The sequence below is a fragment of the Narcine bancroftii genome, chromosome 1 (assembly GCF_036971445.1).
Source record: "Narcine bancroftii isolate sNarBan1 chromosome 1, sNarBan1.hap1, whole genome shotgun sequence".
NCBI classification, from domain to species: domain Eukaryota; kingdom Metazoa; phylum Chordata; class Chondrichthyes; order Torpediniformes; family Narcinidae; genus Narcine; species Narcine bancroftii.
Genome location: NC_091469.1, coordinates 85,940,214 through 85,952,991, shown reverse-complemented (window position 1 = coordinate 85,952,991; position 12,778 = coordinate 85,940,214). Strand labels below are relative to the sequence as shown.

The 12,778-nt window shown below is 41.6% G+C and overlaps 1 protein-coding gene across 3 annotated transcripts in view; it reads left to right on the top strand.

The window, feature by feature from the left end:
* dbh (dopamine beta-hydroxylase (dopamine beta-monooxygenase)) overlaps positions 1–12,778 on the top strand; it is a 56,848-nt gene that overhangs the window by 31,304 nt on the left and 12,766 nt on the right. The window contains exons 2-5 of one of the 3 annotated variants that reach the window (XM_069932154.1): positions 5,336–5,705; positions 6,328–6,474; positions 6,686–6,943; positions 11,574–11,750. In XM_069932154.1, coding sequence (XP_069788255.1) covers positions 5,376–5,705; positions 6,328–6,474; positions 6,686–6,943; positions 11,574–11,750 — 912 coding nt within the window. In that variant the 5' untranslated portion in view covers positions 5,336–5,375. Of the gene's footprint in view, positions 1–5,332; positions 5,706–6,327; positions 6,475–6,685; positions 6,944–11,573; positions 11,751–12,778 lie in introns of all 3 variants that reach the window. The other 2 variants (XM_069932145.1, XM_069932157.1) reach the window with 2 other exon arrangements.

Here is a 12,778-nt window from a genome sequence, read left to right as displayed (position 1 = left end):
ATTCTTTTCATAGTTCTCATTTGATACTTACAATAACAGAAGGAGACAACTCATCGTGATCTTATTGAATCTCAGGGAAACCCTGAAAGGTCAGTCTTTGCCAGCTCTCAGAGTATATTCATCTGTCCCACTACCCACACATTTGCCTGTAACCTACTCTCTGCCACGTGTTTATCAATTCCTCAACAATGATTTTCACTCATCAACACTTGAAAGAATTTACAATCGTCAATTAACGCACCAACCAGCATGGGCAGGAAGCAAAAGTACCAGCAGAAACCCATTCAATCACAGGGAGAGCTTGCAAACTCTACACAGACAGCACCAGAGGTCAGGACCAAACCCAGGTCTCTGGCACTGTGAAGCAATAGCTCTTTGGATCTGTGAGGCAATATGCCCGATGAAGGGCCCAGGCCTAAAATGTGGGTTACTCTTTATTTCGTATGGGTGCTGCTGACTTGCTGAGTTTCTCCAGAACTTTTGATGTATAAACACTAAGTGCTGTGTCATTCCTTAACATTTGATGGAGCTTTCTTCTAATGAACTCTAATTTTTATTTCCTGTGTTTATAAAAACAGTGTGACATAACCTGATTCCTGCGTCAGCTGTTGAAACATTTCCAATGATTGTTGACTTTATGAGTTGATGAAACTATCAAAATGAGTTAGTGATAAATGATAGTGGAGGAAATTAAATTATTGGAGAATTGGCAGATCAATATGTAAACTTGGAAGATGCAGTGGTGCCTTTATCAAACTGATGGATACTGTTCTGAGTGAAACTGTGAGATTTAATCCTCATGTGGACTGAGGCAAGTAAAGGATGAAGTTGCTGGTTAACAATGTAAGCTTCAATTCTGCTCTGCAGAACAGAGGAGCGTTGAGCCATTTATCTCTGTGACATCAATTAATCAACGTAACAGACAACTTGATCACAGGCTGAACTTTCTTTGTTTCATCGTTAAACTTACATCATTATCTTACAATCAAATTCAAATTATGTTTATGACATGAAAATATAAACTGCGCACAATATCTTTTCTTCTTATTCTTGTGTTACATAAAAAGCCTTATCTCTGAGTCCACAAATAAACGATCATCCCTGGACATTGGGTAAGCAATGCTCCTTTACCAAGATGATGCTGAAGAAGGTGTGAAGAGGACTGGTGCACATTTTCTGAACTTCCTGTAATGATCTGGCAAATGTGATATACAAAAGTGCTGGAGAAACTCAGCAGATCACACAGAATCCATAGAAAGTAACAGGTCTGAGCCCTTCATCATGAATGCTGTGTGACCTAATTTTCTCATGCACATTTGTGTTAGGCTCCAAATGAGATGTGTTTGAAATTCATGAATTAACAACAGCAGTGCATATATGACCACAAACGTACAATCATGTATTCTGTCCAATGGATTTTGGCGACTCAGAGAGATTAATCAATTGAAGTGATCAGGAATGGCCCAAAAATACATAAGGATAGGATGGATAATGGTTGGATCTTACTTTCCCAAGCACCTGAGATCAACTCTCGAACGATGCGAGAGAAAGATCCTGAATTTCTGACTTGAAGATGAGTAGCCAGGATAAAGATCGCATCATGTGGAACATTTACCCTTGTAGAAAACATTCATTCTTTATAATCATATTTTTTTGAAATTTAGACATACAGTACAGTGTGTAGAGGACTGGTGCACTGGTGCCCTTTCGGCCCATGCTACCCAATTACACCCAATTGACCTACAACCTTGGTACGCTTTTGAACGATGGGAGGAAACCCGAGCACCCGGAGGAAACCCACACAGACATGAGGAGAACATACAAATTCCTTACTGACAGTGTTTGATTTGAACCCCAGTCTTTGGCCCTGTAACAGTGTTGATCGAACTGCTACGCTAACTGTGCCCTCCCATGAATTGGTTTCCATAGCAAGGGAGATGAGGACCGGACGTTACAAAGTAATTTTTCCTTTACAGGGTTTTGTCTCTCCCAGGAAATTAATGGACAGCTGAGGATGGGACAAAATGATCTGTGGGCAGTGAGGGGAGGGGTAGAGAGGGTGAATGAAGAGAATGACATTCTTTTCAATATTGTATACTTACAGTGGTGATGCAATTTCTTATTCCTATCCCATCAGTTCATTAATTGATCATTTTCCCTACATGTCCTTTAATAAAATGCAGACAATATTTCAATGAGATCTCAAAGCCCTGATGAACTGAGGATGGAGTGGGTTAGGGCCTGGACTAAGGGCATGCCTCCTAGATCTGGAATGGATGAATCACTTTGTGTTTGACTTGCAGCAAGTCTCCGAAAAGCCAAGGCCACTAGCTTCATTCCTTTTATTGACAAGTCTCATCTTCGCTAAACTCTATTAAACATCAAATGTAGCCTGTCTTTAATAAATTTGCTCTCAGTCTTGATTAAATGATTCAATTAATGTAAATCAGATGATGAATTCTAAAAGTTTGTCAAGATAAGGCTGGACTAATTGATTTACAGGATACTGGATCATTCGTCTGTCAGACACAGTAAATGGATATATATAACTTAAACATCCTTTAAATATATATTATATATATATTATATGGCGAGCTCTCCACTGGCCACCGTGACAGAGGTGCACCAAAGAAAAGGTACAAGGACTGCCTAAAGAAATCTCTTGGTGCCTGCCACATTGACCACCGCCAGTGGGCTGATAACGCCTCAAACCGTGCATCTTGGCGCCTCACAGTTTGGCGGGCAGCAGCCTCCTTTGAAGAAGACCGCAGAGCCCACCTCACTGACAAAAGGCAAAGGAGGAAAAACCCAACACCCAACCCCAACCAACCAATTTTCCCTTGCAACCGCTGCAATCGTGTCTGCCTGTCCCGCATCGGACTGGTCAGCCACAAACGAGCCTGCAGCTGACGTGGACTTTTTACCCCCTCCATAAATCTTCGTCCGCGAAGCCAAGCCAAAGAAGAGAAGAAGATATATATATATATATATATATATATATATATATTTATTGAATGTACTGTTTCTGCTCAATTTACATACAGTGCAGATAAAACACATAAACACAACACAAGCATTATGCATTAACAACTTACAACCATCACACAGAAATAATGTATACATTACACATTAAACAATGGATTTTATAAGCAAAGTGCACCAAATACATATTATATATTGTATATTAAACCTATGGATGCTGTGTAGATTAAACACACACATGCGACATGTTAAGCAGAGATAAACATTAGAGATTATGCACATATTTCATAAATATTATAATTTGAACATGAATATTTTTCACATAAAACATATATTAGTACACATACTAAATGTTTTGGCCAGTTTGTTAAAGGACTCACCACTGCAGCCGTTTTGATCTGTCTTTGATTGTCTATAATTTAGCTTGATTGAGGATCAGGCTTCTGTTGCTAGGAGATGAGAATAAAGTGGGTGTTTGTGAAGTGCTAAGAAGCCTCAGCCTGATGGCTCAGAGACTCAGACTTTTCTCTCTTCAATCTGGACTCCTATTGAAACTAGCTTCACACCTGCCAATGAGTCAAATCTCATAATCTGGCAATTAAATTATTCCAACTGTTTGGAATTGGCAGTAGAGTCAATGAACACAATCTCATTTTCCATCATAAGAGAGATGAACATGGACTTCAGGAGAATCAGGAATGACCACCGTCCATTTCAGAGAGAGCAGAGATCACCAAATTCCTAGGAGTCCACTAACCAGTGACCTATCATGAAAACTTCCTCACATTTCAGGAAGGTACAATAGCAACTGCACTTCCTAAGAAGACTGAAGTAGGCCGCTAATATGTCAACCTTGAACAACAGTATCTGGTCGGCTGCATCACAGTGTGGTGCGGTTGCTGTCGAGAAATGGATTGGAGGTCAATCCACAGGATTATAAGAGTGGCAGAGAGGATGACTGGAGTCTCCCTCTCCCCATCAACATGATCTATTGGGATTGTTGTCTGAAGAGGGTGTGCAACATCGTTGAGGACTCCTTCTGCTCTGCACACAGCATCTTTCAGCTGCTCCCATCAGAAAACAGATACAGGAGTATCAGAGCTCGCACCACCATCTTTCTGATTTTCTTTTCTTGCATTTCTTGAACATCTTCTTCCCATAAGCAACAAGAAAGCTGAATGACCAAAGGAACTACTCACATTAATCATCCAAGATTCTCAGATATACAAAACATTATTTATTTATCTATCTATATTTGCCTGTATGTGTGTTTTCAGATTTATTGTCAGAGTACTTGCATGACATCACATACCTGAGATTCCTTTTTCCTGTGTGCTTGGCAGAATTACCCCTTATTGTAGTGCAAAAATAAACTGTACACAGCGTATACATGTAAACAAAAACAAAGAACTGTAAACAGATAATGAATATAAACAAACTAACTCTGCAATACAGAGAGAACAAAAGAAAATCAATAAAGTGCACAAGTAAGAGTCCTTAAATGAGTCTCTGATTGAGTTTGTCATTGAGGATTTTGATGGTAGAGGGATAGCAGCTGTTCTTGAACCTGGTGGTAGAAGTCATGTGGCGTCTATTATATACCTCTTTCCCTGATGGCAGCAGTGAGAACAGAGCATGTTCTGGGTGATGTGAGTCTTTGAAGATTGCTGCTGCCCTCCAAAGGTAGTGTTCCCTGTAGATGGAATGAATAGTGGGGAGGGTTTTGCCTGTATTGTCTGGTTGTTTGTCCGTGTTTTGCACCGAGGAGCTGAGACATTGTTTCGTCGGGTTGTACTGGTGTAATCAGATGATTATAAACTTGATTTGACGACTCATTATCTGATGATCACGCAAAGTTCACTAATTGGCAATGGGACTGCCTTTAGCATCTGTCAATGAGCACCATTTCACTCTCCAGCAATGGGACCTCCCTCACCATTAGCCAACTATCTGGCAATGTGACCCAGGCCAGTGAGTTAAGTTTCACCATCTGACAAGGGATACTCCCATCCTCAAGCGATGAGCCGAGCCAAACCATCGCAAAATGAGTGGAAAGGAAAGAGAAGGGATGCAGAGAATAAAGAGAATAGGGAGGGAAGAATATGTAGGGTGAAAAGCATCACATCATCAAATAATTTTATGGAAGTTCATCTGTAATCTGGAAATGACAGGTGGGGATCTGAAAGGACATTTGTTCTTCATAACCTAATAAATTAAAAAGTTAAAATAGATCAAGGACTGTTCATCTCCTTCACTTTATTGATGATGGCTTGTGTAATGGGATTAGGTGAGGTTGAAATGTGTTTGCCCAGAGGCTGAGCTATAATCACTCTGACCACTCTCTTTAAAGCAGGCAGCTGTCCTGATCTCTGCTTCAGTCAAGGTTCCCAGCCATGAGGGATGCTCAGTGCTGGCGGAGCATGAGACTACGGGAGACTATCTCCATCTACATGACCACACTGCTCATCATTGTGGTAATCCTGGTGCTGTCATTCAACCCCACCACCCCCAAGCAGAGCCCTTTCCCTTATCGGGTACCATTGGATCCTCAGGGACTGGCAAAACTGGCCTGGAATGTCAGCTATTCCCAGGAAGCTGTGTACTTTTGCCTCTTGATCAAAGAGTTGAAGTTTGGAATGTTGTTTGGGATGTCAGACCGAGGAGACATAAGAAACGCAGACCTGGCTATTCTATGGAGTGATGGCCGCAACTCCTATTTTGGGGTAAGTCAGAGTGAAAATGAATCCAATAGTCATTGTATTGTCAAGTAGCACACTCAATTAAATTCAAGAGAGGCAGCCACTGATTTCTGTTGCTGGTCAGTGGTTTCACAGTTAGACTAATCTCACAGGTTACCGATCCTTATCCTTACCAAGTACACACGATATACAATAGCACGAGAGAGCTCATAAAATGCATAGGCTCATTTATGCAATAATTACACACAGTTTATCCTGCATGCACAGGTGCTATATAAATGTTACAACTGTTCTCACACACAATTAACACAAGCAGTTTATAAAAACACACACACATGTACACACGCACCCACACATGCCCATAAGCACACGAGTGCATACACACACACACGCACTCGCTTGTGTTGATCCCACCTCTCATTCTAGAATGTGCCATTTGATGTAGATACAAGATCAGCACAAAACAATATCCTATATCAAAGAACGAAAGGAGAGAATTAATAGAAAGATTGGTCACAATTCTTAACCAACTAGATTATAGTAAAATAAGTGGAAATTAAAGCTAGGTAACTCTCTGCAGAACATGGGCCCATGAAGACGTGGCAGTGTCCATATTTGATCTTGATTCATGCTCCTGTGCCATTAGGATGCCTGGACTGATCGACAGGCACAGATTCACTTGGACAAGCAGCAGGACTACCAACTGATTGATGCTCACCAATCTAAGCAAGGATTTTATCTCACCTTTAAGAGACATTTCAACACGTGTGACAAAAGAGACTATGTCATTGAGGTAAGTGGAGTCTTGGGTCTCTGTGAAATCTGTTGCTAAATGCCAGATGATGTGCTTTGTCAAGGGGTTATGAACAGACAGGGGGGAGAAAACCACGGAGAAAGATTTGTTCTCTTCCAACAGTGATCAGAAAGGCTGTCCTCTAATTCAGTATGTTCACCTGATCTTGCTGAGAACATGATGTGTATCTGTGTCCAACTCATCCTTCTAGGGCGGAACAGTTCATCTCCTATATGGATTTCTTGAGAAACCAACACCATCTGTGGAAACAATTGACATGAGGTCAGTGGCCAGAGGCATTCAGAGGGTCCAGCTGCTGAAACCCAACATTCAAACACCTGAGCTTCCTTCAAATGTTAAAGTTTTGGAAATCCTTGCCCCCAACGTGACAATTCCTGACCAGGAAACAACTTACTGGTGCCACATCAGCCATCTCCCTCATGACTTTCCTGCACATCATATTGTCATGGTAAGTAGTGTGTGATGACAAATGGTTCCTAGTGTTAGTGCATGGACCATGAGTAGATTAATGGCCAGCTGGCTGGTAAATGTGGTCAGGATCAATGATGGCGAGCTGATAAACATACTCGGTGGGGAGGGGGGGTGGTGGTTACTAAACAAAGCCACAAAATGTAGAGGAATAGAATGTTCCCTGAGGTAGTCAATTCCTGAGATTTATGATTTTATGGCCTTTTAGCATCTTAGAGGAAAGAAACAAACCATTCAGCCCACCATCCATTCTAACAATCAATGGCAATACTTTCCATGAGATTCACAATTCCTTTATTGTCATGCCATTGTACAGAACATGAAATTGCCTTCTGCCTGTCATAAAGCAGACATAGAGGTGCCATTAGTATCATCTGGCACCCCTTATACTATGAGAGAAAGAGAAGCAAATGAAAGTCCCTTCAGAGTCACTGAGTGTCCGCACATTTACCTCCAGTGCTCCCACAGGCCTGTGTAGCCGCACAGACTCTTGTTCAATTCAACGGCAGCCCAAGCTCTGAGATGATCGGGAGCCCTTTTTGTCCTCAGCACCCTCTCAAATCCAAGCTCTGATACTTGGTTCCCATGAGCCAGTCTCCAGCAGCCCATAGTCTGGGCAGTCCCCCAACCACAAGTTACCTATGTGGGTCCCTCAGCCACTGTGCCCTAATTAATCCTTTATCAATGTTGGAATCTAGGGGTTAAAACATTATGAAATAAATGATTAATCAATAAGTTCATTTGTACTGCATGAGTCAGGGAAAGAGGAATGTGGCTAAGTGGCTGTCACAGCATGGAGCAAAGTTGGCTGAACAAAATTGGCTGCTCCCAAGATACAGGGAGAGGATATGCATAAAACGATTTAGGAGGAATGCTCAACTGAAGGAGGTGGGAAGTAGCACAGGAGACACAGGCCAGATCAGAACAAAGAATGGCCCACAAGAATCAAAGGGAATGGAAAACCAGTCTAGGAGGAAGATTAAGGCACGAGGAGGTGTTAAAGAGAACAGCAGAAATTGGCCAGACAGGGACCAAATGGTGATTAGAAATATCTGGGGATGAATTAATTTCAGATCTAAACAACAGGATAGTCTGGCCTGGAGGATTAACATGGGAATGCTACACCCCAGAAATCTGCAAAACAGGAGATGACTTGTGATAACCCTTATGCAAAAAGATCTAGCAGGGAAAACAACTTTTGTTCTGTGTGATAAGATTGACCTATATAAACTGTGCCAACTGGACAATAGGGGTCAGTCTCGGGGAGTAGCTCACTGGCAGGTGACCTATGAACTAACAGACTGACCCAGAGCTCTGTTAAGTTTTATTCTTGTGCTGTGTAATAAATTGACTGTTGAACCGAATACCTTCTCCTATCACTTCATTCAAAGAACGCGCTGGACTCAGACTACACATAGACTAAAATTAAGAGTAAGTTAAAGCCAGAGTCCAACATCAATCCTATGTTTTATTCCACTCATATTCCTTCAACTCCTCCCACATTCTACCACTCACAGTGGCCGAGGCCAGGACTGAACTCTGGCACTGTGAGGCCATGGCTAAACTACGTGCACCACTCTCACTGAGAGATGAAATTCTTATTCTCAGACTATGTCCCCTCTTCCCAGATAACTCCACTAGGCAAACATCCTCTCAAGATTCACCCTCCTCAGAGTCACATGTTTCCATGAAATCATCTCTCATTCTTCTAAAATCCAATGTGTGTGTGTATATGCCCAATTTACTCAATCTTACCTCAGCTACTTCATCACTAGAGTCAAATAAGCAAACTTTGTTTACACTGCCCATAACACAAGTATATTTTTGCTTTCATATGATGATCATGGTTGTAATCTGGTGCTCTATATGTTGCATCCCAAGGCATAGGAGTAAAACAATGGTTACTACTTTTATGTTCCATATCTCTTGCAGTAAAGGCCAACATTCTATCAGTCTTCTGAATTATGTGTGCTCCCTTTTCTTGTTTCATGCACCCCCGATCTCTTTGTTCCACAGCATTTCATTGTCCTACTCTAGATAATAAATTGTTATTTTTTCTTTCCAAAATGTTATAACTTCACATTTTTATACATCATATTCTGTCTACAAACTTCATGTCCATTTATTGAAACTTAGTTATATTCATTTGCAAACTATTTGTGTCTTCTGCACAATTTGAACATAGAACATTACAGCAGACTCCCTTCAGTCCACAATGTGTGCTGACCTATGTAATCTTGCTCCACAACAATCTAATTTTCCCCTACCTTACACCCATAGCCCTCTATGTTTATTACAACATATTTTCTCATCCCCTTTGCGTCATCATAAAATGTGGCTGCAATACACTCAACTCCTTCATCCAAGTCATCAGTACAGCTTAGAGCAGACTCAATGGGCTGAATGGCTTACATCTCTTCCTTTATCTTGTGATCGTGACAATTCGTTAAGACCCAACCAATGATCCCTGTGGTTATTGATTGCTTATAAAAAATAATTATCCTGAGTCCCTATTTTCTATTATTTAGCTATTCCCTGACCCATGCCAAATAATTTCCCTTGAGCCTTCTTGTAAATAACTTGTGCATCAACCTTTTATATAGCATTTTTTCAAATGCCTTCAAGGAATCCAAATGGGTTACTTTAACTGGCTCCACTTCATCCACCCGAACTGTTATATCTTCATAGAATTGTAGTGAATTTGTCACATTCAAATTCCCTCTCATTAAGCCACATTGATTCTGCTTGATTGCCTTTTGATTTTCTAAGCATTCTGCAGGCATATCCTCAGGTTTCAGATTTATAGTCAGAGTACTTACATGGCATCACATACAATCCTGAGGTTCCTTTTTCCTTCAGGCACAGCAGAATTACCCCTAATTGGTAGTGCAAAAGTAAACTGCATACAGCATAAACATGTAAACAAATAAAAGCACTGTAAACAGATATCAAATATAAACAAATTAACCGTGACATATAGAAAGAAGAAAATCAATAAAATGCACAAGTAAGACTCCTTAAATGAGTCTCTGATTGAGTTTGTCATTGAGGAGTCTAATGATGGAGGGGTAGCAACTGTTCCTGAATCTGGTGGTGTGAATCTTGTGGCACCTATTATACCTCTTTCCTGATGGCAACAGCAAGAACAGAGCGGGTGGTGGGTGATGTGGGTCTTTGATGATTGCTGCTGTGTTCCCTGTAGATGTACTCAATAGTAGAGAAGGTTTTTCCTGCGATGTCCTGGGCTGTGTCCACTACCTTTTGGAGGGCTTTACACTCAGGGATATTGGTGTTCCCATACTGGAGCACAATGCAGCCAGTCAGCATTTTTTCCACCTCACCTCTGTAAAATTTGCCAGGGTTTCTAGTGTCAGACAAACCTCCACAAACTCTTGAGGAAGTAGAGGCACTGACATGCTTTCTACTTGATGCCATTGATGTGTGGGTCCAGGAAAGATCCTCTGAGATAGTGACTCACCCTCTCCCCCTCTGATCCCCCAATGATCACTGGATTGTAAACCTTTGGCTTTCCTTTCCTGAGCTCAACAATCAGCTCCTTAGTTTTAGTGATATTGAATGCAAGGTTGTTGTTGGTGCACCATTGAGCAAAGGTTTCAATCTCCATCCTGTATGCTGAGTCATCCCCTTCCTTTATACAACCCACTATTGTGGTATTGTCAGCAATTTGTAGATGGTGTAATTGTCATAGTGTAAAGTTAGTAGAGCAGGAGCTAAGAACACAGCCTTGTGGTGCTCCAGTACTGATGGAAATTGTGGAGAAGTTCTTACCAATCCTCACTGATTGTGGACTGGAGGTGAAGAAATCCATGATTACAGTGGGGTGTTAACTCTCAGGTCTTGGAGTTTGCTGATCAGTTTTGAGGGGATGATGGTGTTAAATGCTGAACTGTAGTCAATAAAGAGCATCCTGATGTATGCATCTTTGCTGTCCAGGTGTATCAGGGCTTTGTGTAGAGCCAGTGCGATGGCATCTGCCGTAGGCAAACTGGAATGGATCTATGTCACCGCTCAGACATGAAGGATGGATTCCAGCATTAGCTCAATCACAGATGTTAGGCCAACTGGCCTATTTTTCCTACTTTCTGTCTCCATCTTTTTAGGTATCTTTGCATCTTTTTCAAATTACTGTTTACCATTATCCAGAATTCAAGCAACCGCAGCCTCAAGTAACCAGCAAAAAAAATTGCAAAAATAAATAGGTAAAAAACACAAAAGTTTAGCATTTGTACCCCCAGCAGTTACCCTGCCAATTCATGCAACATGGAACCTCAAGAAACTGGCAAATTCACTTATCTGGCATCTACACCAATCCCCATTGGTGGCAGATATCAGAGATTCTACTGTACTTTGTATTTGGCCCCAAGAATATGCTGAGTTTGTATTACATTCCTGAATGTGCCAAATGTATCAGTTCTGTGGTCTGATATACATACTGCTTGAACAGCAGAGTTTACGAACCTCTATGGGGGTCTCAATACCTGGTGGGGCTTTTGAATCCTTTCTCCTACCAGTTCCACAGACAAGTTCATGTAACAATGGGAACACTTCAAATCTGATTGCTATTTTTTTTAATCTTCTTTCCTGGTGAGTACGAGCCAGTGATTGCAAAGGGAAATGAAGCAATTGTACATCACATGGAGATATTCCAGTGTGCACCACAGTTTGACCAGATCCCCATATACAATGGGCCTTGCGACTCAAAGATGAAACCCACGAAGTTGAATTACTGCAGACATGTATTGGCAGCGTGGGCGATGGGTGCTGAGGTGAGTGAAGGTCTTGAACGGTATGGAAGGAATGGGAAGGGCAGGAGGAGGAGCAGGGGAGATGAATAGGGCTGTTGTATGGTGAAGAAAGAGTGCTCATGTGAGTCAAGGTGCTATTGTTTGGGAAATGAAGGTCTCAGATGGGGGTGGGGATCCCATTGTGTGCAAATTGGAGCATTGAGTGAGGGAATCTGCACAGTTTAAGTGGTGAAGTGCGAAAGAGGTGTAACATGTATTAGGGGGAGGTTGGGGAGGGTGCGGGAGCTTCACATAGTATGGGGAATAGAGTCATACAAACAGACCATTTGGCCCATAACATCCAGGCTGACCAGTGGGCACACATCCATATTAACTCCCTGTTACAACACTTAGCTGAAAAACTTTTAAGCCTAAGTGATTATCCAGACCATCATTCTCTACAGCAGTACATTGCAGGGACTCACTGCTCTCTGGGTGAAAAGGTCACCTCAGATTCATTCAATCTGTTCCTCCTTACCCTAAACCAATGTCATCTCATTTTATTCAACTCTGATTAAGTAAAATGTTTTCTGCAGTCTACCTCATCTATACCACTCATAACATCATAGAGTTCAATCATGTCTCCTCTTAACTTTCTCTGCTGCTGGAGGACAGAACTATATTCTCCATTATCTCCAAGTAATTGAAATACTCCATCTCATGAAATATCCCTATATCATATCTGCAACCCTTCCAGTGTTATCACATCGTTCTTACAACATGGTATCGACAGTACTCCAGATGAGGCCTGGCCAATGGTTTATGATCATAACCTCCCTGCTCTTGCATTCAATCCCCCAACTATCAATGGCCAGTAAAAACACAAAGCTGGAGAAACTCAGCAGACCAAACAGTGTTCTCTATATAGTAAAGATAAAGATACATAAGCAATGTTTCAGACCTGAGCCCTTCATCAAGATATAAGCAAAATGTAGGCAAGTGACTGAATAAAATGGTGGGGGGGAGGGGGGAAGAGCACAGTCCCAAAGGCAGGAAGTAATAGGTGGATA